The sequence below is a fragment of the Trachypithecus francoisi genome, unplaced genomic scaffold (assembly GCF_009764315.1).
Source record: "Trachypithecus francoisi isolate TF-2019V2 unplaced genomic scaffold, Tfra_2.0 Lachesis_group10, whole genome shotgun sequence".
In the NCBI taxonomy this organism is placed as follows: domain Eukaryota; kingdom Metazoa; phylum Chordata; class Mammalia; order Primates; family Cercopithecidae; genus Trachypithecus; species Trachypithecus francoisi.
Genome location: NW_022681455.1, coordinates 32,755,477 through 32,771,053, shown reverse-complemented (window position 1 = coordinate 32,771,053; position 15,577 = coordinate 32,755,477). Strand labels below are relative to the sequence as shown.

At 49.4% G+C, this 15,577-nt stretch overlaps 2 protein-coding genes and 1 long non-coding RNA gene across 5 annotated transcripts; 1 reads left to right on the top strand and 2 right to left on the bottom strand.

Moving 5' to 3' along the window:
* Positions 1-396: 396 nt before the first annotated feature.
* On the bottom strand, positions 397-6,366 carry PSMB9 (proteasome 20S subunit beta 9). Of its 2 annotated transcripts, XM_033216743.1 has the most exons (6): positions 6,144-6,354; positions 4,202-4,269; positions 2,994-3,125; positions 2,253-2,382; positions 1,888-2,029; positions 788-989 (listed from the first exon to the last, which is right to left on the bottom strand). In XM_033216743.1, exons 1-6 carry the CDS (start codon positions 6,231-6,233, stop codon positions 862-864), a joined length of 690 nt encoding a protein of 229 aa, XP_033072634.1. In that variant the 5' UTR covers positions 6,234-6,354; the 3' UTR covers positions 788-861. The 2 variants fall into 2 exon arrangements, with proteins under 2 accessions (XP_033072635.1, XP_033072634.1); XM_033216744.1 differs by lacking the exon at positions 2,994-3,125 and having other exon boundaries at positions 397-989; positions 6,144-6,366.
* TAP1 (transporter 1, ATP binding cassette subfamily B member) lies at positions 6,359-14,652 on the top strand. 2 transcript variants are annotated; one of them, XM_033216736.1, is made up of 11 exons: positions 6,359-7,417; positions 7,954-8,068; positions 8,218-8,348; positions 9,315-9,520; positions 9,947-10,144; positions 10,700-10,828; positions 10,987-11,175; positions 11,738-11,911; positions 12,155-12,317; positions 12,636-12,772; positions 14,078-14,652. In XM_033216736.1, exons 1-11 carry the CDS (start codon positions 6,640-6,642, stop codon positions 14,282-14,284), a joined length of 2,427 nt encoding a protein of 808 aa, XP_033072627.1. In that variant the 5' UTR covers positions 6,359-6,639; the 3' UTR covers positions 14,285-14,652. The 2 variants fall into 2 exon arrangements, with proteins under 2 accessions (XP_033072627.1, XP_033072628.1); XM_033216737.1 differs by lacking the exon at positions 6,359-7,417 and adding an exon at positions 7,517-7,861.
* LOC117087016 lies at positions 13,389-15,574 on the bottom strand. Its single transcript, XR_004438642.1, has 3 exons — positions 15,455-15,574; positions 14,977-15,026; positions 13,389-14,442 (listed from the first exon to the last, which is right to left on the bottom strand). It is a non-coding gene; the product is annotated as an uncharacterized LOC117087016 (long non-coding RNA).
* Positions 15,575-15,577: the final 3 nt, after the last annotated feature.

Here is a 15,577-nt window from a genome sequence, read left to right as displayed (position 1 = left end):
CTTTCTTTTTGACATAGGATCTTTCTCTGTCACCCAGACTAGAGTGCAGTGGCACAATCACAACTCATTGCAGCCTCAAACTCCCAGGCCTAAGCGATCCTCCCACTCAGCCTCCCAAGCAGCTGGGACTACAGGCGTGCACCACTACACCCGACTAATTTTTAATATTTTTTGTAGAGACAGGATTCTCACTATGTTGCCCAGGCTGGTCACGAACTCCTGGGCTCAAGCAGTCCTCTTGCCTTGACCTCCCAAAGTGCTGGGATTACAGGGGGTCTTCTGGTTTGAATTTTAAGAGATAAAATTTATAAAACATTTAGCCAATGCCATAAATGTAGCTTCTTTTGGTTATTGTCATTATTCTTTGAAATTCACAAGTGCCCCAAAATATTTGAGCATTTTTCATGTATTGCTCTTTAATGTGAATGAATGCATTATGAAAGGAATTCTTTTCCATGCGGGTTTGCTGATAGACTTAGCTAATTCTCATGTGTGCAGGTGTCTTGCCTATCTGTCAGTCTTAGCCTTAAAGGAAAGATTCCCACCACCTCACTTGCATCCTCATCCCTTGGGCACAAGAATGAGAATTTTTATTGCTTGTACTACTTCAAAATCATTCAGTATGTGATGACCTGTCATGTATAGGGCTCTTTATACTTCTAGTTTAGTCCCTTTTGTTTTCTCTAGGAAAGATGTTTTAGACCTGCGACAAAAGAAGAAAGAGTGTATGCTGACATGTAGGAGGGAAGCAGCCCCCTCCCCTAAGCTCCGTCTCCCTGAGCACTCATTTCCCAAAGACCGTACCAGGTTTTGGTCTTAGAGAGTTTATTACAAAATAAGAAAGAGAAGTCTGGGGAAGGTTCACTCGTCATAGAATTTTGGCAGCTCGTTGCCCAAGATGACTCGATGGTCCACACCAGCAGCTGTAATAGTGACCAGGTAGACAACACCCCCGCTTGAGCCATCCCGGCTCATGGCCAGAGCAATAGCTGCAGAGGGTTTCAAGTTGGAGAGAGGGAGACAGAGAATGGCTTAGCTTCAAAAATATTTTTATTCCCCCTCCATCCATATGCCTACTACTGCTTTCACCTCAAAACTCATCTTCCAGAAAGGCATATTTAGTGGTGTGCTGGTAAGTCAGTTTTTTTAAAAGAAGCCTTCTATATGTGGCATCTGCTGATGTCCATGATGTAAATGCTCCCGCTATGATCAACTGCAAGTTACAAATAGCTTAACAAGCAGCTCACAAATCCTTGACTATTTAACAATCAGCTCTCATGAGCAGTCCCAAGCCAGCCTCAGCACACCTCAGCATACCACTGGTTCTTTTTTTTTTTCAGACAGGGTCTCACTCTGTCACCTAGGCTGGAGTGCAGTGGTGCAATCACCGCTCACCACAGCCTTGATCTCCCCAGCTCAGATGATCTTTCCACCTCAACCTCCTGAGTAGCTGGGACTACAAGTGTGCACCACTATGCCCAGCTCATTTTTTTTTTTTTTGTATTTTTTAATTGTTTTTTTGTAGAGACAGGGTTTCACCATCTTGCCTAGGCTGGCCTCAAACTCCTGGGCTCAAGTAATCCTCCTGCCTTAGCCTCCCAAAGTATTGGCATTACAGGTGTGAGCCATTGTGCTTAGCACAGCACTGGTTCTTACAGTGACTGTGTATCCTCATTTGATTTACTCAGAACAGCCCTGGTTTATCCGTATTGCCCAAGAGCCCCATTGAGCTTTGCATTTGTCCTGCCCCTTTTCACTTTTAAAAATGTACTAGTTTGGGCATTAATTTAAACGGTCACCCTTGTATCTCTCTTCCTGTCCCTCGTAATCTACTTCCTTCCCATGTTTAAAAGCCCTCCCCGGGTACCCTTCCACTTGGCTGGTTACCGTCTGTGGTGAAGCGCCTGCACTCCTCTGGAGACATGCCTGGCTTATATGCTGCATCCACATAACCATAGATATAGGTGCTGCCGGAGCCACCAATGGCAAAAGGCTGTCGAGTCAGCATTCCTCCCAGGGTTCCATATACCTGGGAGAGGGATCCTCGGTTAAAGAATCATCAAGCCCTTCCTTCCCACTGAGACATTAAGTGGTCTCTGCACCCTGCAATGAAGCCCTGGTATCTCATATCCCAAATGTACTTTCAGAGGTAGTGTCCTTGGAACTCATTGCTAGAATGACATAGGACTTCCATCTCCCTCTACAGGAGAGTGGGGAAGCCCAGAGGAGAGAGCGCTTTGGGAGAAACTCACCTGACCCCCTTCACGTTGGTCCCAGCCAGCTACCATGAGATGTGCAGACAAGTCCTCTCGATATTTGTAGGTGATATTTCTCACCACATTTGCAGCAGCCAGAACAAGTGGAGGTTCCTCCAGTTCTATCCTGAAGGAAATATTAGGAATAAACGTTGATAGAATTTTAAGTCTCACTCTCCTATACTATTACCATCATCCCTGCTAAACGAACCTTGAAAACTATAGCTGCAATAGCTCAAACTGCAGCCTCCCTCCCACATGTACGGGGGAACCAGAGTCCCACACCACCAACTGGTAAGAACCCTTCAATTGCTCGCTCTCTTTTGCTGAGCCCCACCCACATAACTTTCTTTTGGCTGCAAGGGCCCTGCCCTTATGGGGAAAAGCAGATAAGGTTACTTCCATCCCAACGACTTGATTTCTCATATGGTAACTGCCTGATATTAGGGTGGGTCACAATATCACCTTCTTCCTGATTATTTATATTAGGATAGTGATTTACAGCTTTTAAACTGTGTTCGCATATATAATGTGGTTCTCCAAATAACCGTCTCATAAGGTACTATATTGTCTCCACTTTACAGATGCAGAAACTGGCAGATTCAAGTGCCAGCAGGAGCCAAAACAAGAATCTTTCATTTCCTAGTGTCCGGTTCCTGGAACAGCACACTGTACAGGGATTCATGCAAGTTGCGGGAGCTCTAGTGGGTGGGGAGTCAGAACTCCAGAGCTTCATACCCATGGAGCTCCAGCTGGTAGGCAGCCATGTCAGCCACGGCTTGGGCATCGGCAGCTGAACCAGAGAGTGCACAGTAGATGCGCTGGTGCAGGGGGGACAGCTTGTCAAACACTCGGTTCACCACCGCCTCGCTGTTAGGAGGGAGTCAACAGTCACCAAGTTAAAACTCAGGAATTTTTTCTTTCTTTTTTTTTTGAGACAGAGTCTCACTCTGTCACCCAGGCTGGAGTGCAGTGACGCAATATTGGGCTCACTGCAAACTTTGCCTCCCAGGTTCAAGTGATTCTCCTGCCTCAGCCTCCCGAGTAGCTGGGATTACAGGCATCCACCCCCAAGCCTGGCTAATTTTTGTATTTTCATTACAGACAAGGTCTCAACATGTTGGCCAGGCTGATCTCGAACTCCTGACCTCAAATATCTGCCCACCTCGGCATCCCAAAGTGCTGAGATTATAGATGTGAGCCACTGCACCCAACCAGAACTCAGGAATTTTTGAAGGTGATCATTCAATGTCTCTCAAACTTATTTGACAAGAGACTAGTATGAAGTTTAATGCTTGGATTAAAGCAGGAGGCAAATAATCATCTCAGATATTATTAATCACTGCAGATGTTAATCAAAATTAGGTTTATTTTTCAGGCTTAGATTTTATAACAAAGCAAAAAATGCTAAGGTAAGAAAAATATGCCTCATCAATTTTTCCTTGCTATTAACAATCTATGCTATTAACATAGAACGTAACTATGTTCTATGGAACATAATGTAAATAATATTGACCTAACCCTATATACTCATTTTGCATGTGAGGAAATTGGTTAGGAGGGGGAGAAGAGACAACATAGTTCAATATATGGTAAATGAGGAACCAGATATCTGCTTGACAGAATCATCTTTTTGATCTCTAAACACAGATGGAAAGAAGTTCCTCAAAAATCTATCTCCTGTCCCCCACTCAGACCCTATTCCTTTACCCTCATTCCTGTACACTACTGGGACAGGTCACATATGCATTCAGACCCCAGATCCTCCTCCACAAATTCAGAGACACAAGCGCCCACCAAATAGCTTATCATAGTGGCTTTTTGGGAAGGTCAACTCCATTCCTCCAAAGCTCCAGTTTGCCAGTCTTTTCATGAATGGGTAAGAAAAATGTGTATTTGAGGCCATTAGCTTCTTTCCAAATGCATACATCTTCACTTTTACTCACCCTGCAGACACTCGGGAATCAGAACCCACCACAACGCCCCCGTCAAACTCCACTGCCATGATGGTGGTCTGCAGAGACACAGAATATGGAATATCAGGGCAGGAAGAGCCTTGATGCCCTCATGTTAGAGAAGAAAAAATATTCCCAGAGAGGCGAAGTTGACTGGCTCAAAGATCACACAGTAACAGGCCAGAGCTGACTGTCAGTACAGGCTTTTTTCCCTTCATCTTTCCACTTTCTCTGTTGCTTCATCTGGCTGCAGGGGAATGCCACAGCCCAGCTGTGATACAACACAGAAAGAACTGTGGCCCTGAGTTCCAACTTGCCTAGTGGAATCCTCTCCACTGTAAAGAGAGAGGTGGAGATGAGGTTCCTACAGGTAGAAGTGAAGCAGCTCCACAAGTGAAAATTATCTCCATGGGAAAGGCTCTTAGTATGTGCAGATGTGGTGTAGATCCAACACACAGCATTTGACTATGATTTTGGGAAACAAGGTCAGCCTTTTCTTTTCTTTTTCTTTTTTTGTTTTGTTCACAATCCTCCACTCTCAACCCCATTTCATCAGAAGTGAGCTCTTTCAATTTATTGAACATTGGAAAAAATCGAGGAGGGCAGTGGTTAGCATGGCCAGGGGCAAGGCAGGAGAGAAGCAGCAAGGAACATGTAGATGGTTTAAAATAAAAGTTTCAGTTATGGAATTTCTGATCAAGAGGTAAATAAATATCTCAGCAGCCAGGGGGGTAAATTTGTACCAAGAGAGGATTTGACTGAGAAGTTTAAGTTGACTTTTCCAAGTCAAGAAAAGAATCAAGAAAAAGTGAGGGGAGATAAAGCTACATTTTTCCTGCTGTTGAGTTGGAAGGAGTCTTAAAGATCCTCGGTTCAAATGAGGAAACCAAGTCACAGAAAATGCAAACGACTTATGCAGAGTTACACAGAATTAATAGTAGACCTGGGACCAAAATTCAGGTCTAACTCTTATCCCTTGTTTCCACTTCTACTTCCCACTTGCCACTGCTCATTTGGCAGTGAGGGGAGGTTTCCCAGATTATAAGTGGTTTCACTGTGCGTTTCTTACCAGGCTGTAAATTACTCTGGCCCCAAAGGACGCTCCTCTAAGTATGCTTTCCGAGGGACCGACTTACCATAAATAGAGGGTCAAAGAATAGGGTTAACTTCAAGTTAGAGGCTATTCCTCTGTAACAAAGCTGCCCCCAACAAAGCTGTCCCCAAGCCACAAGTGGTGGCAGTAGTCCAGAGCAGAAGCCAGCCAGCCAGTCTTGGGGCTGCCATCTGCCCCAGGCGCCCATCCTAAGCAAAGTCCCCCCAGTGGGCACATGGGAGTGGGCAGGGAAGACACAGGGAAGGGAGCAAGGCAGCATCTGGGCCAAGGAGGAGCCTTTCTGGGTCAAGCTAGTGAAGGGCATCACTGGTTAACGCAGAACCCCCATTATCAGTGCTTGGGCTAAGAGCTACCCAGTGGCAAGTTTATCAAAAGTCTGTGTGATGAGTTGGTCCTTCTCAATAAGTGCCTATATTTCCTTCTCCCAAGTGCTGTTCTACTTCACCCAGGGAACCATTTCCTCATCTCTTTGCACTATCCCCAACCCCCTTTCTTGATTTAACCAGCCTCCACTGTCTGGGACCAGAGTGAAAGCGAAAGCGCTTTAGAGTAGCTTCCCCTTGACGCTTCCAGCTAGGAGTCAAAGTACCCCCTTTTCCACCAGCCTCGCGTGCCTGGTCCCTTCACGGACACGCTAGACGACCTCCCCCCGCCAGAAAAGAAATACCCTATGTGACTGCGGGTTGCAAGCGCTGGCTGCTAGAGGCTACCTCCCTACGTTCCCGTTGGTCTCTGCATTCACTTCTCCGCGCTTCCAGGGTCCCCGGGCCGCTACACCTCCTCCACCCCTGTGCCAACCCTCAAGCCCAGACCCATTACCCCGGTGTGGACTTCTCCTGCCCGGGGTAAGTCCCCGGTTGGTGCTCCCGCCCGCAGCATCCCTGCCAGGCGCCGCTCTCCTCGCCGCATAGGGCACTGGTTTCGGACCTGGGACAGCGCGCAGCGCGCAGCCAACAGCCCCGCCCCTTCGCGGCGGCGCCGCCAGGAGGCGCCTGGGTGCTGCTGTGCGTCTTTGCGCGCTCCGCAGAGGCTTTGCGCGCGGCGCTAACCTGTGTAGGGCAGATCTGCCCGGAGACAAGTGACGAGACAGCCCCGCCCTGAGGCTGGGGTGGGAAAACTGGTGCTAGTGGGAAGGCAGGAGGCTGGGAGAGGCGGGAAGGGTGTGCATGACGGAGAAAATTGGGCACCGGGGCTGCTCCCAAGATTCTCAGATCTGATTTCCACGCTTGCTCCCAAAATAAGTCTGGGGAGGCCACTTTTGGACGTAGGCGTATCTAGTGAGCAGGCGGCCGCTTTCGATTTCGCTTTCCCCTAAATGGCTGCGCTTCTCGCCAGCGCAGGATCAGACTGTTCCTGGGACTTTTCGAGAGCTCCGCCCTCGCTCCCTCCTCCAGCCGCCAGTAGGGGCGGACTCCGCGGTACCCAGAGTCTCAGGCCCCATCGGAGCACGGAGAGTCCCAGGGCCGGCCGGGACCTGAACGGCGTCGGGGTGCCAATGGCTAGCTCCAGCTGCCCCGCTCCCCGCGGGTGCGGCTGCCTTCCCGGAGCTTCTCTCGCATGGCTGGGGACAGTACTGCTACTTCTCACCGACTGGGTGCTGCTCCGGACCGCGCTGCCCCGCATATTCTCTCTGCTGGTGCCCACCGCGCTGCCGCTGCTCCGGGTCTGGGCGGTGGGCCTGAGCCGCTGGGCCGTGCTCTGGCTGGGGGCCTGCGGGGTCCTCAGGGCAACAGTTGGCTCCAAGAGCGAAAACGCAGGTGCCCAGGGCTGGCTGGCTGCTTTGGAGCCATTAGCTGCGGCACTGGGCTTGGCCCTGCCAGGACTTGCCTTGTTCCGAGAGTTGATCTCGTGGGGAGCTCCAGGGGCCGCGGATAGCACCAGGCTGCTGCACTGGGGAAGTCACCCTAGCGCCTTCGTCGTCAGTTATGCGGCGGCACTGCCTGCAGCAGCCCTGTGGCACAAACTCGGGAGCCTCTGGGTGACCGGCGGTCAGGGCGTCTCTGGAGACCCTGTGCGTCGGCTTCTAGGCTGCCTGGGCTCGGAGATGCGCCGCCTCTCGCTGTTTTTGGTCCTGGTGATCCTCTCCTCTCTTGGTAAGGGGAACGCAGGGCAAGAGGGGAGGACACAAGGGGACCGGGACAGGAATCAAAGGTAATTGTCAGTGAGGTAGAGTAGCGTGGGTTCTGGGAAATGTGGAGCAGGGGAAGGAATCCTAGCATGGGTCTTGGAACACCACTTCAGTGTAGAAGAAACGGCATTGGACTGGCGGGGGCCAGAAGTTCTAGGCTCGATTACTGGCCGGGTCTTGATTCTCTGGGCCACGCCGGAGGCGGGGAAATCCTTTGCTCTGGGGCCAAAGGGCGGGGCATCCTCATCTCTAACAGGAGGCTTTTCTACTTCATGATCTCCAGCCTTCCTAATAAAATCCTGAAAGTTCTGGTAGAGCAACCACAGGGTAGTAAGTTCCAGGGCAGCTTATTTCGGTTCGGGATTGAGACGTCAGTGTTTCCTTTCTGCTGATGCCCTCCAGGATAATGGTGAGGGGGAGGAGGCGTGGTGGGACCAGTCTGACTGGAACTGACCTACTTAGACTTAATATTTGTGCGTGACCTGTCTTCTCTGTCTTCAGGGGAGATGGCCATTCCATTCTTTACGGGCCGCATCACTGACTGGATTCTACAAGATGGCTCAGCCGATACCTTCACTAGAAACTTAACTCTCATGTCCATTCTCACCATAGCCAGGTCTGGGGGCTGAAAATGGGGCACCCTGCAAATGAGGGAATTGGAAATTGGGGCTGCTGTCCAAAATGCACTTATATGGGGATACCTGGACCTTCAGTCTGTTCCCTGAACACACCCTGATCCCCCTTTTTTTTCCGGGTTCTTTCTAGTGCAGTGCTGGAGTTCATGGGTGACGGGATCTATAACAGCACCATGGGCCACGTGCACAGCCACTTGCAGGGAGAGGTGTTTGGGGCTGTCCTGCGCCAGGAGACAGAGTTTTTCCAACAGAACCAAACAGGTTTCTCCTGAAACTCTTTCATTATACACCATGTACTGTTTATATCCTCATACATCTGCCTTGATCTCCCCCCTCCCTGCTCTCTCTGTCTCTCTCTCTGTGTGTCTCTCTCTCTCTCACACACATACACATATTGTTCTTTCTCATTTTTGATATACCCTCTCTCTCTCTCTCTCACACACACCCACACCCACACCCACACATTGTTCTTTCTCATTCTTGATATAACTCAGGAGCAAAATATTGTCCTCCTTGCCTTAAGAAAAACCTAGAGTTTTCATCTAGCATTTTCTCGTAAATCTATTCCTATGTGTCCTTAGATAGAAACCATAGAATTTCAAACCTGGAAATTTTGAGCTCATAGAGACCAACTGCCTCATCTGACAGAGAAGGAAACTGAGGCCAAGACCCTAAATGCGAAACTGCACAGTTGCATATGGCTAGAGACACACTTGGGGTTAGAACCCTGGTCTCTTGAGTGCTCCGGAGACTTCAGCATGCTTTCTAGCAGCACTAGAAACTGCACAGTTATATATGGCTAGAGACACTCCTGGGGTTAGAACCTTAGTCCCAGTGAGTGCTCCACAGACTTTGGCATGCTTTCTAGCAGCACCCTCCTCCTCCATCTCTGTTATGTGACCAGTTTAAGCTCTTCCTGCCTGTGTGTATAGCATGGAGCATACAGGTTCTTTAGGGAACAGAAAGCTTTCAGGAAAATGGAAATTCACATGTGCATCAATGACTTTATAATTAAAATGAAGGTCTTGGGTCAGGTCTTTCCTCTTTAACATTTACCCTCCCCGCACTGAGATTTGCAGACCTCTGCAGAACCCTAACATTGTTTCCTGCAGCCTCCTTAGAACCCCAGGTTGATGCCCCGACCCTGGCACCCTGGCTCATTGTTAGTTCCTCTCATCACTTGGAACCTGTCTGATTCACCTCACTCTTTTCTCCCCAACCCTGCAGGTAACATCACGTCTCGGGTAACAGAAGACACTTCCACCCTGAGTGATGCTCTCAGTGAGAATCTGAGCTTATTACTGTGGTACCTGGTGCGAGGCCTATGTCTCTTGGGGATCATGCTCTGGGGGTCAGTGTCCCTCACCATGGTCACCCTGGTCACCCTGCCTCTGCTTTTCCTTCTGCCCAAGAAGGTGGGAAAATGGTACCAGGTATGTTCATGGAGTTGGCCTGCTCTACACAGACCCTCATCTCCCAGACTTGGCACACTCAGTTCCTCTCACATTGCTTTCAGTCCAACTTTCCTGGCACCCTTACTGATTCTCCATCTTCATGGAACGCCCTGTCCCTCTGGTCCATGTTCCCAGGTTGCTCAACATTAATCTTCATACTCTCTGGGTCTTGTGTTCTAGCTTCTGCCCACAATCTGTCTTTAAGAATTTGATCCCCAACCCATTCTGAGTCATTTTCCTCTTCCTTGTATTTCTTTAGTATCTAAGGGGCATAGCTGTGTCTCTTTCTCTTTTCTCCCTTTCCTCTGCCTCTTCTCACCTTTAATTTTCAAATAGTTAACTCAGGTGTTAGTGTCCCTGATGGTTTGCCAACCCATGTGACATCTCTTGTCCATGTCTCCACAGTTGCTGGCAGTGCAGGTGCAGGAATCTCTGGCAAAGTCCAGCCAGGTGGCCATTGAGGCTCTGTCGGCCATGCCTACAGTTCGAAGCTTTGCCAACGAGGAGGGTGAAGTCCAGAAGTTTAGGGAAAAGCTGCAAGAAATAAAGACACTCAACCAGAAGGAGGCTCTGGCCTATGCAGTCAACTCCTGGACCACTAGTGTGAGCACCTGAAGATGAATAACCATTCCCTTGTCCTTAAGATGCCATAACTCCATTCCCATTCCTATGACCCTGCTGCCACTCCTCCTTTACTGGGAAATGGTTGGAAATACCGGGTTTCACCATGTTAGCCAGGATGGTCTTAATCTCCTGATCCACCTGCTTTGGCCTCCAAAAGTGTTGGGATCACCGGCGTGAGCCACCATGCCCGGCCGACTGTTTCCTCATTTTTCAATAATGGAGTGATATAACCTTCTTTATAGGGCTCTTGATGTACTAGCTGACATCACATGAATGAAAGCCTCTTGCGAAGAGTAAGATGCTCCCCAGACAAGGTGATAGTGGTGATGGTGGTGAAGATAACCATGACTTCCATGATGTGCATTGAGTCAGACTCCATGGGGTCTCTGGTTCATTCTCCTGTCTACCTATTGAGCCTACCGATGTCACTTGGGAGAAGGGGACTTGATATTTCCTTTATGTTAATGACTGTGGTTCTTTGTGTCCCCTCCAGATTTCTCTACCTCAGTCCCTTTTTTTCTGTGGTCTCTATAGATTTCAGGCATGCTACTGAAGGTGGGAATCCTCTACATCGGTGGGCAGCTGGTGACCAGCGGGGCTGTAAGCAGTGGGAACCTTGTCACATTTGTTCTCTACCAGATGCAGTTCACCGTGGCTGTGGAGGTGAGGTCCTTCCACCTTCACTCCCCAGTGTGATTCCTTCCTCTGGCCCAGCACCATCTGTGTGATTTCTTTCCACTCTTTACCCTTCTCACTTCACATAATGCTGGCAAGCAGACTAGATCTCCCACCTCACTTTCACTATTCTTACCTCCCTGTAGGTACTGCTCTCCGTCTACCCCAGAGTACAGAAGGCTGTGGGCTCCTCAGAGAAAATATTTGAGTACCTGGACCGCACCCCTCGCTGCCCACCCAGTGGCCTGTTGACTCCCTTACACTTGGAGGGCCTTGTCCAGTTCCAAGATGTCTCCTTTGCCTACCCAAACCGTCCAGATGTCTTAGTGCTACAGGTACAACCTACCACTCCCTGTATTCCACTGGCCCCAACTATAATTCTGCCATCCTACATTTTCTTCCTGCCTTCAGCCTGCTTCCTGCCAAGCATATATCCTTCCTAACCCTTTAAAGGTAATGGTAAGCACCGTCTGTTCTATAAATCTTCCCCAAACTCAAGAACCCAGTTTGGGCTTCCAAAGAGAGTGGGAGAAGAGGTTTTGAAGCGAGTGCTCTCACATTCCAAGGAATTGCTGCAGGAAAATCTGTGTCTTCGGTCTTCCTTCTTTCCTTCTCCTTTGTAATTTGGAATGTGATTTTTCCATTTCCTGGTGGTATCTGACATCAAGTGTGTGGCATAGTGGTGCTGGGTGTCTGCCCTTGTCTTTGCCACATCTTCTATCACTACTCCTTGGGAGGCATCACCCAGACAGAGATCTGTGCATGTGGGAGGGTAGGAGTTGCTATATTTCCCTGTTTTTCTTCTGGGGTAAGACATCATGCTATGTAACAAGGCAATAGCACTCTCAAGGTTAGAGGCCTTGGTAGCCTCTTATTGTGTGCTTCTCTGGCCTCTAGGGGCTGACATTCACCCTACGCCCTGGCGAGGTGACGGCGCTGGTGGGACCCAATGGGTCTGGGAAGAGCACAGTGGCTGCCCTGCTGCAGAATCTGTACCAGCCCACCGCAGGACAGGTGCTGCTGGATGGGAAGCCACTTCCCCAGTATGAGCACCGCTACCTGCACAAGCAGGTATGCAAGAAGGTGGCATAAAGGAAGGCAGGGAGCATCAAATAAGAAGAGTGTTCTTACTGAGCACTCTGAAAGGGGAGTTAGGGAATGATAAGAGACCTTGGGTGGAGATGGTGGTGTGGTCAGGAGGGAGGTAGTATGATTTTGTGACATGTTCTCAATAAAGATTTTGAGTCTTCGATCTCCAGATAACCATACTCCCGTGTGCCTTGTTCTATGACTCTTCATCATATTTCATCTCAGGTGGCTGCAGTGGGACAAGAGCCACAGGTATTTGGAAGAAGTCTTCAAGAAAATATTGCCTATGGCCTGACCCAGAAGCCAACTATGGAGGAAATCACAGCTGCTGCAGTAAAGTCTGGGGCCCATAGTTTCATCTCTGGACTCCCTCGGGGCTATGACACAGGTACTCTCTCCACTCATCTCACCACCCAGCCATCTTTACCTTTGCTGAAACCCCAATAGTCTTGCCTTTATCCTTCAGTTCCTCCTGACTCGTGGACATCAATTTGAAGTTGTAAGATTGTGCTCCTATGGCTTCTTCATCCTGACATCCTCAGGATTCTGTTCACCCTCCCAGAATCTCCCCTATCCAGCTACAACTGTCAGATCTTGGTGTGTGTGAGTGTGTGAGTGCATGAGTGTGTCTGTGTGCATGTGCGTGTGTGTACATGCACACACACATATGGCTATACAGTTCTCATCTTGGCCCTTTGCTCTGCAGAGGTAGGTGAGGCTGGAAGCCAGCTGTCTGGGGGTCAGCGACAGGCAGTGGCATTGGCCCGAGCATTGATCCGGAAACCATGTGTACTTATCCTGGATGATGCCACCAGTGCCCTGGATGCAAGCAGCCAGTTACGGGTAAGGCAGTCATCTTCTTAATGCCTATATCCCGCCCCATCTTGCTGCTTTTATATATCTTCCATTAGTTTTACTAACATCATAATTATACAAACCAGTCCTTGCCATTCTCAGTTCCCAAATCCAGTTCCATTGGATGCCTCCCCAAGGAGTAGAGGTAGAAGACAAGGCAAAGACAAGACACCTAGAACCAGTTAAAAGAGACTATCCACAAACTACAGACTGAATTTCTTTCTTTCATGTTTTTTTTTTTTTTTGGACACTATCTCACTCTGTTGCCCAAGCTGGAGCGCAGTGGCACAATCTTGGCTCACTGCAGCCTCAACCTCCTGGGCTCAAGCGATTCTCCCCTCAGTCTCCCGAGTAGTTGGGACTATAGACATACGCCACTATGCCTGGTTGACTTTTGTATTTTTAGTAGAGATAGGGTTTCACCATGTTGCCCATGCATGAGTGTGTCTGTGTGCATGTGTGTGTGTGTACATGGCCTTGAATTCCTGAGCTCAGGTAGTCTGCCCACCTCAGCCTCCTAAAGGGCTGGGGTTATAGGTGTGAGCCACCGAGCCCAGTCCTGTAGACTGAATTTCTAAGGCAAAACATAATGAAAAGACCATCGTCATAATATTATTTAAAATTTTTTTTGTACAGACAGGGTCCCACTATGTTGCCCAGGCTGGCCTTGAACTCCTGGGCTCAAGTGATCTTCCCACCTTGACCTCCCAAAGTGCTAGGATTATAGGCATGAGCCACTGGGCCCAGCCCATCCTCATCATATTAATATTAATTAAGCTAGTCTCTTTACTCACAATGTCACTCATTTATTCATTAGGAATCCTTCTGAGCTAGGCATTTATCATCATTCTACAGATGACAAAATGGAGGCTAAAAGAGATTGAATAAGCTGCTCATATAGAGGTCATATAGCTTTTGAGTGGTGCAGCCTTGACCCAGATTCGGGTCTGCCTGACTTGAAGGCTCACCTCTTTACTACTAAGTTATGTTTCCTTAAAATCTAATATAAAAATTCCAAGGCCATGGGTAGAGATCAGGACTATTCAATAGTCTTTATTCTTCTGTCATGTGTTTCACTCTAGGACTCTCACTTTTATCCCACTTTCGCACCCTTCATTTAAAACAGTTCTTAATGAAACAAAGGGTTTGCAGAGAAGTACTCAGAATGGGAAACTTTGGTGTCCTTAGGGTTGTTGGCAGAGTCAGCACTGATCCTGTGAGGTCAGTCCCAGCCCTGGAAACACAGGTGTCTCCCCGGGCTCCCAGCTCTGACAGTCCGATGTCTTTCCTCAGGTGGAGCAGCTCCTGTACGAAAGCCCTGAGCGGTGCTCTCGCTCAGTGCTTCTCATCACCCAGCACCTCAGCCTGGTGGAGCAGGCTGACCACATCCTCTTTCTGGAAGGAGGCGCTATCCGGGAGGGGGGTACCCACCAGCAGCTCATGGAGAAAAAAGGGTGCTACTGGGCCATGGTACAGGCTCCTGCAGATGCTCCAGAATGAAAGCCTTCTCAGACCTGCGCACTCCATCTCCCTCCCTTTTCTTCTCTCTGTGGTGAACCACAGCTGCAGAGTAGGCAGCTGCCTCTAGGAGGAGTTACTTGAAATTTGCCTTGAGTGTGTTACCTCCTTTCCAAGCTCCTCGTGATAATGCAGACTTCCTGGAGGACAAACACAGGATTTGTAATTCCTTAGTGTAACTGGGTTTAGAGCCAGGGTTGATGCTTTGGTGTGGCCAGCACTCTGAAAACTGAGAAATGTTCAGAATGTACAGAAAGATGATCAGCTATTGTCAATAGGACTGAAGGCGTATGCTGGCCCATAAACACCCTGTAGGTTCTTGATATTTATAATAAAATTGGTGTTTTGTATTGTGGTTTCTTATGTGTCCGGCACACCAAAGTGCAGCGCACTTTTCAGCGCGGGGTGTCTCGTCTTTTATCATCCTCAATGTTTTACTCCTTAAGCGCATCATCTTTTCCCTTAAGCTTTTTAATTCCTATGAGGTCCCTTCCACTTCCCCCATCCCCTTACGCCTACCCCCAAGAATGAGCAAGACCTCCCCTACAGGGCCCACCAAGGCACCAGTGGCCGCAGCTCAGAGCCGTGACCTCTCCAAGGTGGCAGATGGGGCGGGCGCGGCCAGAGCAAGTGCCAGGCGGGAACGGAGGGACTGGGCGCGCCTCACAACTCACCACCTCGCCCGTTTCGGTCCTTCCTGGCTAGCTTGGCTGCGAAGCTGCACCTGGAGGGGAAACCTCAGAACAGTAGGCGGGATTGTCTAGTAAATATCTCCCATTCAGGGAGGTTCAGGTCGTGTGACGTCGACAGTTGCTGGGTAGATGAGGCCAACACATGTTGCAAGGAGAGGCGGGGTTTAGAGGCGTGGAACTCTTCAGCGCTCCGCCAAGCAAGGAGCAATGCTAGGAAGGGCGGGCAGAAAGGGCACGCTCTTGTGGGTGCTACAGGTTAGGAGACCGTTGAACCGGGAGGGGCCCTAGGATGGATGCCGTGGAAAGATTCAGAGACTGCGCCCTCTGCCTGGCACCCCCTTCCCCTACGCGCGGCGGTTATATTCTGTTGCAGTTGCCCCAGGACCTGTTCCCAAGACTCTGCCCCCTCTCACTTCCGTCCCTCCTGGTTTTGTAAAGTGATGCTTGTAGGAATCCCCACCTCGCGTGAAACTACTCCCAGCTCCTGGCTGACTTCCAGTCTTCTGGTTGAGGCTGTGCCTTTAGATGACACGACCCTATCCACCCCTGTTCCCAGCAGATGCCCAGGCCTGGAGGTATCTCT

What these genes read in the sequence shown, in the direction of transcription:
- PSMB9 (XM_033216743.1), bottom strand. Translation starts at nt 6,233, where the DNA reads ATGCGGCGAGGAGAGCGGCGCCTGGCAGGGATGCTGCGGGCGGGAGCA. An exon ending in GATTCCCGAGTGTCTGCAGG is followed by an intron (nt 3,126 to 4,201) that starts GTGAGTAAAAGT and finishes CCCTCCTAACAG; the next exon opens with CGAGGCGGTGGTGAACCGAG. An exon ending in CAGGCGCTTCACCACAGACG is followed by an intron (nt 990 to 1,887) that starts GTAACCAGCCAA and finishes AACCCTCTGCAG; the next exon opens with CTATTGCTCTGGCCATGAGC.
- TAP1 (XM_033216736.1), top strand. Translation starts at nt 6,640, where the DNA reads ATGGCTGCGCTTCTCGCCAGCGCAGGATCAGACTGTTCCTGGGACTTT. An exon ending in AGGTGGGAAAATGGTACCAG is followed by an intron (nt 9,521 to 9,946) that starts GTATGTTCATGG and finishes ATGTCTCCACAG; the next exon opens with TTGCTGGCAGTGCAGGTGCA. An exon ending in CCCTCGGGGCTATGACACAG is followed by an intron (nt 12,318 to 12,635) that starts GTACTCTCTCCA and finishes TTTGCTCTGCAG; the next exon opens with AGGTAGGTGAGGCTGGAAGC.